General features: G+C 44.0%; 1 protein-coding gene across 1 annotated transcript; it reads right to left on the bottom strand.

The window, feature by feature from the left end:
• Positions 1–16,392: 16,392 nt before the first annotated feature.
• On the bottom strand, positions 16,393–17,061 carry LOC109914260 (zinc finger protein 271-like). Its single transcript, XM_048616459.1, has 2 exons — positions 16,897–17,061; positions 16,393–16,812 (listed from the first exon to the last, which is right to left on the bottom strand). The coding sequence occupies exons 1-2, from the start codon at positions 17,059–17,061 to the stop codon at positions 16,393–16,395; spliced, it is 585 nt and encodes a 194-aa protein (XP_048472416.1).
• Positions 17,062–18,504: the final 1,443 nt, after the last annotated feature.

Below are 18,504 nucleotides of genomic sequence, written 5' to 3'. Positions count from 1 at the left end.
GGTGGTTGCAGATAAGTGACAGTGGGTGTGGAAGTATGGAGCAAGACAGATAAGGATGCCACTATAACAGCAGATCCCTAGCAGCAGGAGCTTGCTGTGCGGACACTAGCTGTCTGTTTTCCACATCAAGACAATGATCACAAAAGCTGTAAAACGCTTTGGGATATCTAATGGTTGTGAAATACTCAATGAAGAGGAGTTTTTCCCTCCCGCCTTTTCTGAGCAGATTACAGAAGTACAGTGATGTGATGTCTTGGGGCGACTTGAAAAGATAGGAACCATCCAGATCCAAACACCAAAGAGAACTGACTATTTATAATCCGCAGGATAATAACGAGTTCTAACACACACAAAACTCAACAACAGGAAATCAGTAAGAATTCTCAGACATTCTGCATCTCCCAGATAATTACGCCTCACCTTCTCGTATTCAGGAATGATCCATCAACAAAACTCAGCCTGGAAATCAGAAGGGAAATGCTTCCAATAAACACATACAATATACAACACACAGCTCCAGTCAAACAGTTCAGTACAAAGCACCGAGTAAACAGCTCTCTCAGCTGGATCTTCTCACACAGCATAAGGAACATTTCCACCCCTGATTGCCCACAGGATAGTCAGACTGCCTGAAGATTGGTGTGGATATTATGGGATACAATTTGTATAAAAGCTGCTCCTTCACTCACCATCTCCTCACTTGGTTTTCAGTCTCTATAGGAAATGAACTCGCTCTGGAAGAGGAAGAGGGGAGAATGGGCAGAGTGGGTGGGCTCTCTGATTGACGTCTCTCAGAGTCAATCCAAATATTTCTGCAGCAACATGAGTTTCCTGAAGCTTGGGAAATTGACCGGTGAAATCGAGGTGACTTTGAGCAGCAGATCAGGTGGAGATTTAAACTTGTCATTGACCTATCTGAATAAAACCTCACTTATTGCAGCTGCTGTCTTAGTTTCCCCGGTAAATGTTTGACAGAGATTTCTAGTATAAGAATAGCATTCTTCATCCTTAATATCAGTGTGGGATGTGTATCCTTGGATGTGTTTGACAACAGATCAGAAGAGGAAGACAGAACATCCAAGGCTGTGATGGTGTGTAGTGGTGGGATCAGCACATGTACAGGAGAGAGGAACACAGGAGGTAGGGATGTTGGAGGGATGGAAACAGTATGAGGGAAAGACGGGACACACGAGACAGGGACAAAGGAGAACAGGTCACAGCAAAGACTGGACGCAGGAGGGGTGGGACACAGAAGTGAGATATAAAGGAAAGGGAATATAGGAGGAAGTATTAAAGGGGAGGGGCGCCGGTGAAGGGACTTTGCTTGGCGTACAACCTATGCTTGTTTCGTGACTGTGGTTCAGACACTGATTCTGTGACTGAGGAAGTGATCCCTCACTCCTTACTAGCCTTTCTGTCACCTGTTTGCCTGATCCCATTTGGTCGCTCTGTCTGTCGCCTGAGCCCATGACACGATTCAGGATTTGGGAGACAGCAACACATCAAAGATTTTGGATAGGCAAAGTACAGTAGTTTGCTCGAACAGCGGGTTTAAACGTTAGGCGTTGACAGGGGTAATAACAGCAAGTTTAAAGAAGTCAGGTCGGCGCAACATCGAGGGCCGAAGGGCCTGTACTGCGCTGTAATGTTCTATGTTCTATGTTCTACAGGACAATATTTAAGGAGAGAGAATTGTGAATGTAACCTGCTAACATGAGGAGTAGGAAGGGAAGGTTGATGATTAACAATTTAGTGAGAATAGGATTGAGGAATAATAAATGGATCTCATGGATAAAATGTGCTCAGAGAGGGCATGAGGGAAGATCAGAGAGAAACTAGAGAAAGATGTGGGTTCAGGGCTAGGGCAGTAGGGAGCACTATGTAAGTTTGTCTGGGTGGGTTAGTGGGATGGAAGTGGCAGAGTCAACTGTGGGATTGTTTCAATCTTATTTCCCCAAGCAGAGAGGTCAATAACCAGGAAGCAGAGATTTAGAGTAATTTATGGAAGGTTTAGAGATATGTTGAGTAATTAAAGTCATAGAAATATACAGCACAGAAACAGGCCCTTCAGGCCAATTCATCCATACCTACCAGATGTATATAAATCTAGTCCCATTTGCCAGCATTTGGCCCACATCCCTCTAACCCCTTCCTATTCATATACCCATCCAGATGCCTTTTAAATGTTGTAATTGTACCAGTCTCCACCACTTCCTCTGGCAGTTCATTCCATATACGTACCACCCTCTGCATGATAAAGTTGCCCCGCAGGTCCCTTTTAAATCTTTCCCCTGTCACCTTAGACCCGTCAACCTCTAGCTTTGGACTCCCCCACCTTGGGTAAAGACCTTGCCTATTTACCCTATCCATGCCCTATTTATCTTATCCATGATTTTATAAACTTCTATAAGGTTACCCCTCAGCCTCCGGCGCTCCAGGGAAAATAGCCCCAGCTTATTCAGCCTCTCCAGATAGCTCAAACCCTCGAACCATGGCAACATCTTCGTAAATCTTTCCTGAACCCTTTCAAGCCTGTTTTACCATTCAATTAGATTGACTGATTTGCATCCACCGATACGGTTCCATATTCCTAATATCCTTCCTGACATAAATCTCTCAATTGAATTTTACATATGATCAGATGACATTTCAAAGTGGTGATTGTGCTGGGTGTTGGATTTATCACAGCAGCTAAAGGGATAGGATCTATCTCAGAAATGGAGGTGAGGTTGTTATGTTGTTCACCTTGGGAGAAGTATTGTGTTGATTTGTATCACTGGAAAGCAAGTGACGGAGAAAGAAGGGGTTGAATGGGAACTGCCCAGATTGTTTGATTCGTTCAAACAATACTTTCCTCACTGTCACACAATGTGATGGTGTCAAGAGAAGGGAGCTTTGAAATTTATCTCTTAGCCAAACTCTACTCTACCCCAGATGGGACTTGAGCCCACAGTCCCTGGTTTAGGCCAGTGCTTTATCCATTAGGACCTCGATGTAATTGATGTCAAATTTAGTGTCTTTTTGTGGGATGGCCCTTTCTTTTCAAACACAACTTGCTTGGATCAATTCCAGAAAAGAGCTGACAGGATCGGGATATGCATTTTTTGTGTCTTAGTAATTAATACTGCAAAGTATCAATTGTATGTGAGGAACAGTTGTCTTTCTCAATGTTTCCATGCTTGTCCTGACTCTTGGCCTTTGCCCCTTTCTTATCACAATATTACTGTAGCAACTGATTTAGTTAACCCCAGCCTCACTTCCACGTGTGATCCTGAGTTCCCAGTAAAAGCATTCCCCTCTGTCACCCTGGCAGTTTTGCTGGGTATAATCTTCATATCCACTCTTGACTCCAAGGGATGCAGACTTGAAAGATAATGGTGACAACTGGTTTCACTTTCACTGCCAGATCTAGCTGCATCGCATAAAGCGCAACGGGGTCCTGTTCTGTTCTGTTAAAAGTGTTCACTATTACAGCAGCATCTTGGAATGCAAAGATAGTCCCCACGTTTTAGTCCTTACTACATAGTATTTATTCCACTGTCTACCCATTTCACCAGCCTGTCTATCTTCATGTTAGGAACAAAAACAAAGTTGCTGGAAAAGCTCAGCAGGTCTGGCAGCATCTGTGAAGGAGAAAACAGAGTTAACGTTTCGGGTCCGATGACCCTTCCAAAGAACTGATGGTGGCTGGGAAAACGTCACTTTATGTGCAGAAAATAGGGAGGTGGGTGGGGTGGGGAGTAAACGATAGGATAGAGCCCAAAGAGAGAGAAAGACAATTGGAGTTGCACTTGGCTTATATCATTTTAAACCTTTCCTATCCATGTATTCATCCAAATGCCTTTTAAATGTTGTTAATGTACGCACCTCAACCACTTCCACTGGCGGCTCATTCCATATGCGTACCACCCTCTGTGTAAAAAAGTTGCCCCTCAGGTTCCCATGTATTCTTTCCCCTCTTACTTTAAACTGATGACCTCTAGTCCTCGATTCCCCAACCCTGGGAAAAGACTGAGTGCATTCACCCTGTCCATGCCTCTCATGATCTCATACACTTCTATAAGATTCCCCCCTCAGTCTTCTATGCTCTGAAGAAAAAAGCCCTAGCTTGTCCAACCTTTATAGTTCAGTTCCTTGAGTCCTGACAACATTCTTGTAAATTTCTTTTGCACTCTTTCCAGTTTCATAACATCCTTCCTATAGCAAAGTGGCCAAAACTGAACACAGTACTCCAAGTGAGGCCTCACCAACATCCTGTACAACTAGAACTTAATTTCCCAACTTCTATCCTCAATGCCTCAACTAATGAAGGCCAGTGTGCCAAAAGCCTTCTTTACTGCCCTATCTCCCTGTGACTCCACTTTCAGAGAACTCTACACTTGAACTTCAAGATCCCTCTGTATCACTTCAATCCTTAAGGCCCTACCATTCACCATGAAACTCCTACCTTGATTTGACTTTCCAAAATGCACCACCCCACACTTTGCCGTTTCTTGGCCTGTTTCCCCAGCTGTTCAAGATCCTGTTGCAATTTCTGATAACCTTCCTTACTGTCCACGATGCAACCTATTCTAGTGTCATTGCAAACTTACTAATCATGCCTTATACATTCTTATCCAAATCATTGATATTTATGACAAACAGCAATGGGCCCAGCACCAACCTCTGAGGCACACCAGTAGTCACAGGCCTCTAGTCCGACAAGCACCAATTCACTATTACTCTCTGCTTCCTACCATCAAGACAATTGTGTATCCAACTTGCCAGGTCTCCCTGGATTCCATGTGATCTAACCTTCTAGAGTAGCCTACCATGTAGAACCTTATCAAAGCCCTTACTGAAATCTATACAGACTCTCTTTACCACCCTGCCCTCTTCAACCTTCCTGGTCACTTCATCAAAGAACTCTAACAAATTTGTGAGGCATGATCTCCCACGCACAAAGCCATGCTGACTACTCCTAATCAAACCCTGTGTTTCTAAATGCACTTATATCTTATCCCTCAGATCTTCTCAAGTAACTTAACTACAACAGATGTTAGGCTTACTGATCAATTAATTCCCAGGTTTTTCTTTGCAGCCCTTCTTGAATAAGGGCACAACATTCACTACCCTCTGATCTTCGGGGATCTCACCTGTGGCTATCGATGATGCAAATATATCAGCCAGGGCCCCTGCAATTTCTTCTCTAGCCTCTTGCAGGGTTCATGGATATATCTGGTCAGGACCAGGAGATTTATCTACCTTTGTACATTCTAAAGCTTTCAACACCTCCTGTACTGTGATTTGGACTGTCCACAAGATATCACCACTAACTTCCCCAAGTTCCCAAGTCTTCATGTCTTTCTCCACAGTAAACACAGTGGAGAAATATTCATTGAGGAACTCGCTCATTTCCTGCAGTTCCACACATATATGTCCACTTTGGTCCTTGAGAGGTCCTATTCTCTCTCCAGTTATTCTTTTTCCTTTAACATAATTAAAGAATCTCTCTGGATTCCCCTAATCTTCTCAGCCAAAGCTATCTGATACCCCACTTTTCACTCTCCTGATTTCCTTCTTCAGTAAACTCCTGTATCCCCTGTATACATCCAGGGATTCTCTTGATCCCAGCTGCCTGTTCTTGAGCCATTCCTCCCCCTTTTTTCTGCTTAAAGCTTCAATATGTCTTGCCGTCAAGGGTTCCCTACTCCTGCCAACCTTGCCTTTCACCCTCACAGGAACATATATACCTTGAACTCTATCTATCACACTTTTAAAGACCTCCCACTTGCCACAGGTTCCTTTGCCTGCAAACAAACTACTCCAATCAACCCTTGCAAGCTCCTGTCTAATTCCATCAAAATTCACCTTGCCCCAATTTAGAATTTGAACCCGTGGACCAGTTTTGTCCTTCTCCATAACTATCTTAAAATTAATAGAACTATGCACTGGTCCCAAAGTGCTCCCCCATTGTCACCTCAGTCACCTGTCCTGCCATATTTCCTGAGAGTAGGTGGTGTTTTTCCCTTCCCGAGTAGGTCTCTATACTGCTTGAGGTAACTTTCCTGATCACATTTAACAAATTCCACCCCACCTAAACCCTTAACACTATGGCAGTCCCAGTCTATGTTGGAAAAATTAAAATCCCCTCTATGACAATCCTATTTCTCCTGCAAGTCTCCGCAATGTCTCTGCATATTTTTTCCTCTACTTCCCATTGACAATTTGGGAGCCTATAGTACAACCCCAATAATGTCACCATCTCCTTCTTATTTCTTAGCTCTACCCACCTCACTGGATGATCCCTCAGTTACCATCTCTGACTACTGCTGTGATACTCCCCTTAGTTACTTCATCTCTGTTACTTCATCTCTGACAACTGCTGTGATACTCCCCTTCATCAAAATGCAACTCTTTCCTACCCTCTTTCCCCCACCTCTGTCCTGCCTGAAGCACCTGTACCCTGGCACGTTAAACTGCCAGTCTTGGCCCTCCCTTACCCATGTTTCTGTAATGGCTATAATCTCCCAATCCCACGTACCTATCCACACCCTGACTTCATCGGCCTTACCTATCAGCCCTCTTACATTGAAATAGATGCAGTTTAATCCAACAGACATTCCTCGCTCCCTGTCCTGTTCCAGCCTGACCTGTCCCTTGAACTTGTTATTTCTGATTACTGTACCTCCTTCCATCCTCGCACTTGCCTCCCTGCTGTTGAGGATCCCACCCCCTGCTAATCTCGTTTAAACCTCCCTTGTAGCACTAGTCAATCTGCCTGCCAGGATATTGGTCCCCCTCTAGTTCAGGTGAAACATGTCCCTGCCCCAGAAAAGATCCCAATGATCCAGGAATACTGAATCCCTGTCCTCTGCACCAATTCTTTAGCCATGCATTCATCTACCATATTCTCCTGTTCTTACCCTCACTAGCATGTGGCACTGGAAGTAAGCCAGAGATTACCATAATTGAGGTCCTAGTTTTTAACTTTTATCCTAGTTCTCTATAATCTCTCTGCCGGTCCTCATCCCTATTTCTACCTATGTCATTTGTGTCAACGTGCACAATGACTTCTGGCTGCTCACCCTCCCCCTTGAGAACAGCCGCTCCAAGACATCCTGGACCCTGGCACCCAGGAAGCAATACACTATCCTGGATTCCCATCTACAGCCACAGAATCTCCTGTCTGTCTCCCTACCTATCGAGTCTCCTATCACTGAGGTCCTGTTTACCTTTACCCTTTTCCGCTGTGCCCCAGAGCCGGTCGTAGTGCCACTGACCTGGCTACTGCTGCTTTCCCCTGAATAGTCATTCCCCCAACAGTATCCAAAACGATATACTTGTTTTTGAGGACAATTGCCACAGGGGATTCCTGCACTCTCTGCCTATTTCCTTTGCCTTTCCTGATGGTCACCCAGCTACTCTCTGCCTGCACGATAGGTGTGACCACCTCACTAAAACTCTTATCTGTAATGCACTCAGCATCTCAGATGATCGTGAGTGCATCCAGCTCCAGCTCTGGCTCCCTAACACGATCTCCTGGGAGCTGCAGCTGGGTGCACCTCTCACAGGTGTAGCCATTAGGGATGATGGAAGTCTCCCCAAGCTCCCACATCCTGCAGGAGGAGCATGCTACTGCCCTTACGACCATTGCAAATGCTCGAAGACTAAAGAGGAAAGTTAAAAGGACTTTACCTTAGTTTACCTGTACTTTTTGCTGAGCCACTGCTCAGAAAAGATTTTGATAAATTGCTAGGGTGCAGGGTTTGAGCTATAGGGAGAGATTGAATAGGCTGTGGCTATACTTCCTTGAGTGTTGGAGGCTGAATTATAGTCACGAGGGCCATGGATAGGATGAATAGTTAAGGTCTTTTCCCCAGTGTAGGGGAGACCAAAACTAGTGGGTATAGGTTTAAGATGAGAGGGTAAAGATTTAAAGGGACCTAAGGGGCAAATTTTCCATGCAGAGGCTGGTGTGTATATGGAATGAGCTGCCAGAAGAAGGGGTGAAGGCTGGTACAATTACAACACTTAAAAGGCATCTGGATGGTTATATGAATAGGAAGGGTTTAGAGGGATATAGGCCAAATACTGGCAAATGGGACTAGATTAATTTAGGATATCTGATCAGCACGGACGAGTTGGACTGAAGGGTCTGCTTCCATGCTGTACATCTCTATGACTCTGTACAGCACTCTGGACTGAGTTACTACACTGATATCATCAAACAGTTATGTTGCTCTCAGCTTCCAATCAGAAACAGTACAATACTTCTCTCCATCATATCAGATTCCATTCACCCAGTGAGTGGTGAAGCAGAGCAGGGGAGTTACTCCTTGTGCCCTGGCCAACATTAATCTCTAAATTGGCACCAGTAAAACACAGATTATCTGGTCATTCTCACATTGCTGTTTCAAGACATGGCACAAGGCAGTAGAAAGATGAGCTAACCTGCTTATAGTCAAATGAGGAAGATTATAGAGTGGCTTTGATGAGCTGCAGAGGATGTGGGTGGTTGGTGCAAATCAGACGGTGTGGTTCCATACCAGCAGATCCCCAGCAGAAGGAGCTTGCGGGAGCTGGCTGCACAGGCACTGGCTGTCTGCAGGCTGTCCTACATTAAGTCAGTGACTACACTTTAAAAATTCCATGAGCTGTAATGAGTTTTGGTTTAGCTACTGTCAACAGTGTGGAGCTGGAGGAACACTGCAGGTCAGGCAGCATCAGAGGAACAGGAAAGTCAATGTTTTGGGTCGGGTTCTTTCATCAGAACTGGGGAGCTGGGAAATAAGTAGAGGGAGATGGGGTGGGGCTGGGGAAGGATAGATAGGATGGTGATTGGTGGGGATTGGTCAGTGGGAAGGGTGGGACAGATAGGTGGGGAAGAAGATGGATAGGTTGTATCGGGTCAAGGAGGTGGGAATGAGGCCAGGGGTGGGGAGATTTTAAAACTGGTAAATTCTATGTTCAGGCTGTAGGCTCCCGAGGCGGAATATGAGGCGTTGCTCCTCCAGTTTGCATGTGGCGTCATTGTGGTACTGGAGGAGGCTGAGGGTGGACATTGTCGTCAAGGGAGTGGGAGGGGGAGTTAAAATGGTGACCGGAAGGTTTTGCTGATTTTTATGTACAGATGTAGAGAAGGCCACATCGGGAGCAATGGATAGAGTAGATCAGGTTGAAGGATGTACAGGTGAACCCATAAGATATGGAAAATTTGTTTTGAGCCTAGGATGGAGGTGAGAGTGGAGGTGTAGGGGCAGGTGTAGCACCTTCTGTGTTTGGGAAAGGTGCCAGTTATGGTGAGGTTGGGTTAGTGGGGAGTGTGGAGGGGACGAGGGAGTTGTGGAGTGAGCAGACCCTACAAAAGGCATTTGGGGTGGGGAAGGAAATATCTCTGGTGGTGGGATCGGATTGCAGGTGGCCGAAGTGGCAAAGGATGATATGCTGGATGCGGAGGTTGGTCGGGTGCTATGCGAGGACCAGGGGGACTTCGTCTTTATTTTTACTGGGGGGAGGTCTTTAGCTGTTGGTTGTGAAAACCTCCTCATAGAAGCACACCCTAATGGCATTTCAGACGTACCGACACCAAATGGTATAGTTAAGTGGTACTGTTCTAGGTGAGAAAAAGCCTGAGAGGAGATCTGATAGAAGTTTTCAAAATCATGAGCAGGCTGCATGGAGTTGATAGGGAGAAACTGTTCCCATTTGTAAAAGGAACAAGAGGGCACAGACTTAAAATCATCTGGAAAATACTCAAGGGTGAAGAGATGAAAAATATTTTCACTCAGTGAGTAGTTAGGATATGGAATGCCCTGCCTGGAGGTGGAGTAGAGGTAGTTTCAATTGGTGCATTCAAGAGGGAGTTGGGTGTTTATTTGGATAAAATTAACATGCAAAGATATAGGAAAAAACAGGAGATTGACACTAGGTAATGATGCTCACTTAATTTATTTGATTTTATTTATTATTGTTACATTTACTGAGATAGAGTGAATAATATTGTTTTGCATGCTAATCAGATAAATCATACTTTACATAAGTACATCAGGATAACAGGACAGAATGTAGAACATAGTGTTCTAGCTACACAGAAGATGCAGAGTAAGATTAACTCTAATATATGAGAGGTCCGTTCATAAATCTGATAACAACGGGGAAGAAGCTGTTCTTAAATCTGTTGGTACATGTTTTCAAACTTTTACATCTTCTGCTCAACAGAAAAGGGTGGAAGAGAGTATTACCGAGGTGGAAGGGGTCTTTGATTATGTTGGCTGCTTTCCTGAGGCAGCGGGAAGTATAGGCAGACTCAATGGAAGGAAGGCTGGTTTTCGTGATGGATTGGGCTGAATTCACAAATCTTCATAATTTCTTGTGATCTTGGATAGAATAATTGCCATACCAATCTGTGATGCATCCAGATAGGATGCTTTCTATGGTACATTTATAAAAATTGGTGAGCAGCATTGTGGACATGCCAAATTTCCTTAGCCTTCTGAGGAAGTAGAGGCATTGGTGTGCTTTTTTGACAGGACCATCAATGTAAATGGACCAGGATAGATTGTTGGTGATATTTACTCCTACGAACTTGAAGCTCTTGACCACTCCCACCTCAGCATCATTGATACAGACAGGGGCGTGTCTTCCATTCCGCTTTCTGAAGTTGACGACCAGCTCATTATTTTTGCTGATATTGAGAGAGAGATTATTGTCTTCACACCATAACACTAAGCTGTCTCTTTCCTGTACTCTGTCTCGTCATTGTTTGAGATCTGACCCACCAATTTGTAAATGGAGTTAGAACTGAATTTGGCCACACAGTCGTATGTGTATAAGGAGTATAGTAAGGGACTGAGTACGCAGCCTTATGAGGCACTGATGTTGAGGATTATTGTGGAGGAGGTGTCATCGTCAATCCTTACTGATTGTGGTCTGTGGGTCAGGAAGTCGAGGATCCAGTTGGAGGGGGGTGGGGGGTGAGGGTGGGGGTGGGGTGGCGGAGTCTGAGGTCTCTGAGTTCAGAGATGAGTTTGGTTGGAATTTATGGTGTTGAAGGCGGACCTGAAGTCAATATGATGAGCCAATGTGGGCTTGCTGGGTTGAATGACATCCTGTGCTGTGGCATTTTGTGGTTCTATGAAATGGACTGCAGCAGTTCATAAAGGCAGCAATTAGGTATGGACAATAAATGCTGACACAACCAGCAACACCCACATCCAAAGAGTGACAAAAAAAAAGTCTTGTTTTCTGAGGAGGTTACAGAGATAGGTTGGTGAGAGGTCTCAGAGAAAAGACACTTTGAAAAGACAGTTAACATCCAGATCCCAGTGTGCACATCGAAGAGAACTACGTTTACAGTCCACAAGATAATATCCAGCTCCTAACACACACACAGAACTCAACAATAGGAAATCAGTAAGAATCCTCAGACACTCTGCACCTCCCAAATAATTGCACCTCACCTTCTCATATTCAGGAATGAGACAACAACAAAACTCAGCCTGGAAATCAGAACAGAAATGCTTCCAATAAACACACTCAATATCCAATACACAGCTCCAGTCAAACTACTCAGCACAAAGCACTGAGTAAACAGCTCCCTCAGCTGGATCTTCTCACACAGCATAACGGACATTTCCACCCCTGTACAGTCCGTGAAAGCACAGTTCCATAAACACAAAAATTTCAGGCCATCGAAGTAGGATGGATTTTCTCACAATCCTCTTGTTTCTTAGTGATAGTGCTGTGATGCTATCTGCAAAGTGATGGTCAAGTTTTCAATTCACTGGTTAATTGGTTGAACTCTGGTCTTTCCTTTTATGTTTTAGAATATTTTGCAGACTCTCTGAATGTAGTATCCAAATTCAGTTCTGAAGAAGGGTCACTGGACCTGAAACATTACCTGTGCTTTTTCTCTACAGATGCTGCCAGACCTGCTGAGTTTTTCCAGCAATTTCTGCCTTTGTTTCTGATTTTCAGTATCCACAGTTCTTTTGGTTCTTTGTCCAACTTCTCTTGCCAGAGACAGTGAGAAAGAGAGCAATCAGCAAATAAATGGAGAGATGTTCATTACTTGCAGGACATTTCTGACCAAGCAGTTACCCACAGGGTTAAGCTGCAGCCAGACCAATCTGAAGGCCATTACAGTGCTGAGCTCCCTGAACTAACAACAGATGGTGCCCATTGAAAACCAATCAAAAGACTATCTCTGGGTAAAGTTGCCCTCAACACACACAGGTGATGCTACTTTGTATGGGGACATTGTCCCAAGAACTGAGAGCTCTTGTGGCACAATAATAGTGTCCGCACTTCTGAGCCAGGAGTCCTGGGTTCAAGTTCCACCTGCTCTAGAGGTGTGTAATAACATCATTGAACAGGTTGATTAGAAAGTATCTATCCCAGGAACCAACATTATCTTAGGCATTTCACTTGATGTTTCTAAGTTGCAAAAGAAATTTAATGCACTCTTTCTCTTTTAAAGTAATGTCCATTTCCCCATTTTCAGTCCAAGGTTTGGAAGAAAAAGGTGTATATTTTTATGAAATGCTGGTATACAAGGAGGATGAATAAATGTGCGAATGATTTCTCACTCACCTCATTCGTGAGCAGTTTCTTCACAGCATGGAAGTTTTGGTTTCTGCAGAGTTTGTCAGACTGAGAATGATTCTTCACATACCTCACAGGTGAACAGTTCCTTCTATGTGTATGTGAATGTGTTGCTGTTCACAGTTCATCTAATTTCGAGAATGAGTTGTCATACATTCTTCCCGTGTGACTGGGTGACTGATTCGCCAGACCCAAAAAAATACATGTGCTAAGGCCTCATTATAGACTCACACTCTCTTCTGTGTGTATGGAGGTTACTTGACTGCCAGATTGACCTTTGCACACTTCCCACGTGAAATATTTTCTCTTGTATGGATATATTGGATTGTGCAGAGGTACTCTATTAATACAATTTGTCACAGATTGTGCTTCAGAGGGTGATGCTGAGCCACCTCCTTGAACCACTGGGGTCCATGAGGTAGCTTGAGGTAGTAGGTACACCCCTACTGCTGTTGTGAAGGGGGTTCCAGCATTTTGACCCAGTGACAGCAAAGGAATAGCGACAAAGTTCCAAATCAGAATGGTGTGTAACTTGGAGGGGAATGTACAGTGGGTGGTGTTCCTATGCATCTGCTGCTTTTGTCCTTCTAGATGGAAGGAGTCATGGGTTTGGAGGGTGAAGTTAATGAGTGAGTTGCTGCTGTGTGTTTTGTGGATGGCACAAACTGCTGCTGCTGAGTGTCCACAATGAACACAGTGAATGCTGGAAATGTTAGATGGGATGCAAATCATATGGGGTGTTTGTCCTGTACTTGCTTACTAAGTGCTTTTAGAACTGCACACATCTAGGCACAAGAAAGGAACAATCACACAGTGGAGGTTCGAAGATACTTGGGGACCCATGTATCGAGATCATGAAAATATCATGAGTGGGTAGAAAGAAATAATCAAAAAGTCTCATGGAATGCTGGTTCTTATATTTTGGTTCTTAAAATTAGAGGAAGACCTTTCTGCAATGAAATGAGGAAACACTTTGACACACAAAAAGCTGGCAGAAGATTGAACTCACTTTCACAAAAGACTATTAATGCTAAATCAATTGCTGATATTCAACCTGAGACTTTGGTTCTTGAAAGGTTTGACGGGATCCAGGGAAAGGCAGGAATATGGAGTTTGATCTCAGTGATTGGTAGGACATACTGGAGGCAAAATACTTCCCACTGCTATTCTTTAAGAAGACAACAATCCCTCTGCTGTTCAACATTCCCTCAGAGCAACTGTCGAAATAACATTGCACGGGACAGCAACCAGCTCCCAACACACACACACACACACACACACAGAGAACTCAACAACAGGGAATCAGTACGTACCCTCAGATAATTGCACCTCACCTTCTCATATTCAGGAATGGGACAACAACAAAACTCAGCCTGGAAATCAGAACAGAAATGTTTCCAATAAACACACTCAAGATCCAACGCACGTCTCCGGTCAAACAGTTCATCACAAAGCACCCAGTAAACAAAAACCAAAAGAACTGCAGATGCTGTAAATCAGGAACAAAAACAGAAGTTGCTGGAACAGCTTATCAGGTCTGACAGCATCTGTGAAGAAAAATCAGAGTTAACATTTCGGATCTGGTGACACTTCCTCAGCACAGAGTAAACAGCTCTCTCAGCTGAATCTTCTGACACAGCATAAGGGGCATTTCCACCCCTGATTGCCCACAGGATAGTCAGACTGCCTGAATACATTGATATTGTTCAGTGTGCAGTCCAATAGGATGATTATGGCCATTCTCTCTCTTTGGGGAACACTTCCATACATACGGGTACAACCGATACCTGAAACAATTCTAAAGCATTCTGCTTATCTCTGTGAGCTGCCTCAGAGACGTACGGTTGTCAATAAACTACACCTCCTGCTAAGTTTGTGCTGCATGAAATAGTGACATCAGTCATGGAAGGAAAGGGTGGACTTCATCCCTAACCATCACCCTCCTCATTTTCCCCAAATATAAGTGTGACGTCTGAGTTCCTGACAATGAAAGCATTGTTGGATAATCCAGTGTCAATGGGTTCACATGGAGTATTCCCAGATGGCCATAATACATGACATGAAGGAAGGGAATTGCTTTCTGTTTAAGGAGCCGTGCAAAGCTCCTCAGGTGACCTTCAATACCATGTGTGTATAATCAATCACTGCCGGCACCTTGGGAAAACAGCCATTCAATAAAACACCAGCAAGCTCTGCAGCTGCTGAGTGTTAATTATATTTAACAAAGTAATTTACTTTTGAGTAATTTATTCTCATAGAGTCATTGAATTGTACAGCATGGAAACAGACTCTTTAGTCCAACTCATCTATGCCGACCAGGTATTCAACATTAATCTTGTCCCATTTGCCAGCATTTGGCCTATATCCCTGTTAAACCCTTTCTATTCATGTACCCATCCAAATGCCTTTTAAATGTTGTAACTGTACCAGCCTCCACCACTTCCTCTGGCAGCTCTATTCCATACATGCACCACCCTCTGCATGAAAAAGCTGCCCTAGGTCCCTTTTAAATCATTCCTCTCTCACCTTAAAGCTATGCCCTCTAGTTTTGAATTCCCCTACCATGGGAAAAAGAGCTTGGCTATTCACCCTAACCATGCCCCTCATAATTTTATAAACCTCTGTAAGGTCATCTCTCAGCATCTGATGCTCCAGTGAAAAAAGTCCCAGCCTATTCAGTATCTTCCTGATAGCTTAACCCTTCTAACAACAGCACCACGTTTAACAATATCTCTCCTAAAGCAGGGAAACCAGAATTAAACAAAGTATTCCAAAAGTGGCCTCATCAATGTTCTGCACAGCTGAACATGACTTCCCAATTCCTGTATACAACGTTTTGACCAATACAGCCAAACATACCAAACATCTTCTTCATTGTCTTGTCTACCTGTGACTTCACTTTCAAGGAAATATGAACCTGCACCCCAAGGCCTCTTTGTTTGGCAATACTCCTCAGGGCCCTACTATTAAGTCTATAAGTGCTGCCCTGATTTGCCTTACCAAAATGTAATACCTCACATTTATCTAAATTAAACTACGTTTGCCACTCTTCGCCCATCTGTCAAGGTCCTGTTGTACTCTGAGATAACCTTCTTCACTGTCCACTACACCACCAACTTTGGTGTCACCTGCAAACTTACTAACCATTCCTCCTATATTCACATCCAAATCATTTGTATAAATGACAAAAAGCAATGGACCCAGCATCGATCCTTGCACCACACTGCTGGTCACAGGCCTCAGTCCAAAAAGCAACCTTTTATCATCACCTTCTGCCTCCTCTTCTTTCCTCTTCTACTCTCTCTCTTTCCCCCATTCACTATCTCTTCAACTTCATTCCCATCCTCATTTCTGTACCTTTCTCCTATCCTGTCATTTCACTTACCCCTCATCCCCTTTGTCTTCATCTCTTTCCATTTCTCCTCCAGCATCATAAAGATGGGGATCAAAATGGATATGCTAACTGTGACAGCCTTGTCATATCCATCACACTCAACTGGTTTCTCTCCAGTCTGGATCTGCTGCTGTCTCAGGAATTTCAAAGCTTTCAGAAATACATTATTGTAAACCTCTCACTTGAAGGGTTACTCCCCGATTTGGTCCTGTGATGGGGCAGCAGATGTATTGACTTTGTGAAGGCTTTGACCCACAACTCAGTCCCCTGTGTGAATTTGTTGGGTGAAAACAGCAGTGTTTCACTAGGCAGCATAATTGCACAAAGCTCTCGTTACACACCTTACACTGAAACAGATTTTCCTGGGTACAATGGTGTTGGTGTTGCACAAACATCGCTAACCCTGTGTGCCACTACTCATAGCTGGATAGTTTCTCACCAGCGTGAGCCTGCTGGTGGTTCAGGAGATCAGAGGAGTGGCTGAAAGCCTCACAAATCTCACTTCCGGAATGGTTTGCTTCCTTGTGAATGCGTTGATGCGTGTGGAGGTTCGATGACTCTGAGAATGGTTTCTCACACACGTCACATTTGAATGGCTTCTGACCCATGTGGATCCTCTGGTGTTTTAGGAGATCAGAGCAGTTAGTGAAAACCTTTTCACACAGCTCACACCAGAATGGTTTCTCTCCTGTGTGAATGCGTTGATGTGCATGAAGGTTTGATGACTCTGAGAATGATCTGTTACACATCTCACACATGAAAGGTTTTGCTCCTGTGTGAATGCGTTGATGTGCATGAAGGTTTGATGACTCTGAGAATGATCTGTCACACATCTCATACATGAAAGGTTTTGCTCCTGTGTGAATGCGTTGGTGACTGTGGAGGTTTAATGAGTGTGAAAATGATTTGTCACAAACCTCACATTTGAATGGCTTCTCCCCTGTGTGAATCTGTTGGTGTTGGTGTTGCACAAGTGTTGTCGACCATGTGAAGGCTTGGTTGCAGAGCTCACACTTAAAAGGTTTCTCCCCCATGTGAATTCTCTGGTGCGTCAGAAGGTCAGACGATTGGATGAAAGCCATCTCACAGACTTCACAATGGAAGGGTTTCTTCCCAGTGTGATTCCTGTGGTGACGAAGGAGACTCGAAGATGTCACAAAAGCTTACCACAGATCTGACACGTGAAAGGTTTCTGCCCTGTGTGAATTGTTTGATGGTCCAGGAGACTCTAAATTTGTGTGAAGGATTTGTCGCACACTTCACACATGACCAACTTCTCCCCTGTGTGAATTTTCCTGGTGTCTAATGAGGCTTGACGACGTCATATAGGTTTTGTCACAAACCTCACAAGAGAATGGCTTCTCCAATGTATCAATGTGTTGGTGTATGTGGAAGTGAGAGGAATGGGAAAATAATTTGTCGCCTGCATCACAGTTGAAAGATTTTTCATCCATGTCAGTGCTCTTATCGCAGCACTGATCGTGACACACACACACACACACACACCTTATGCGTTAGGAAACCATTTGAGCATATGGAGCCTTCCTCACACTCAAACAGCTTCTCACCTGTAGAAATCAGTCAGTGGGTTATGAGACTCGATGAATAATTGAAACTCTCACCACACTTGCAGCCCACTAACACTTCTTCTCACCCTCACCTTGACTGATCACCCACAGCTGAACCTTCAGAAAGGTTGGTTCTGATGGAAGCTCCACACCACTGACCAGTTTGAGATCTGATAATATGTCAAAGCTCCCCTGACCCGAGTGATTTTTAGATGATGGTTTCACTGCCCAACCTTCTCTGTGCTGAGCAATGCTGTGAAGGGACTGGATGTCTTCCCAGAGTCGTGCAGTTGTTCGTGAATCAAATGGAGAAATAAACCTGCACAGCTGTCTGATCCAGCAGTGAGTGATGGTCAGGATCTATCTGTGGTATCTATCCCCTCTGTATTCTTTGGTGCAATATGGTGTATTCCTTCTGTAAAATAGGAAAAGGAAACATGATTTCTTCCAATTCCCACTCCTCCCTTGCTAGAGGGGCTGACTCCTCAGATTTTTCACTGAGTGTAGGTGTCATTGCACGGGAGCAGCATAAATGCCTTTCACAGAATGAACTGCCTTCTTGAATCACCTGTAGGGTGAGCAGGGTGTAGATACACTCACATTGCTGTTGGGATTCAAAATCTGTTACTCCAGTCACAGAGAAGAAATACCAATACAGTTTCAAACCAGGACAGTTTGTGAGCTAATGGCGAACTTACAGGGATTGGTGTTCCACTAATTTATTTCTCTTGCCTTTCTAGATGGGCTGCACCGACATGGCAAGTGGAGAGAATTCAACAAATAATCCAAGATGGAGGGTGGAAAAGAATTGTGGCTGTGTGAGCTACTCCTTTTTTGATGTATTTTCAGTGTTGGAGCTGATTTCTTTGAATTCTAGGAGAAGTAATTACTGTTTTATAAGCTGTTGCATTGTTTTGGAACATTGAGAAAAAAAAGAGATCAAAACAACGGCAGTTT

The sequence above is a fragment of the Rhincodon typus genome, chromosome 35 (genome assembly GCF_021869965.1).
Source record: "Rhincodon typus isolate 14 chromosome 35, sRhiTyp1.1, whole genome shotgun sequence".
NCBI lineage: Eukaryota > Metazoa > Chordata > Chondrichthyes > Orectolobiformes > Rhincodontidae > Rhincodon > Rhincodon typus.
The sequence above is the reverse complement of the archived record's forward strand: the minus strand, read 5'-3'. Positions and strand labels throughout refer to the sequence as shown.

Excerpts from the sequence above, each read along its gene's own strand:
- LOC109914260 (XM_048616459.1), bottom strand. The coding sequence starts at position 17,061 with ATGGCTTTCATCCAATCGTCTGACCTTCTGACGCACCAGAGAATTCAC. Across the intron at positions 16,813-16,896 it reads AGAAGCCATTCAAATGTGAG|ATGTGTGACAGATCATTCTC; the intron begins GTTTGTGACAAA and ends TTCATGTATGAG.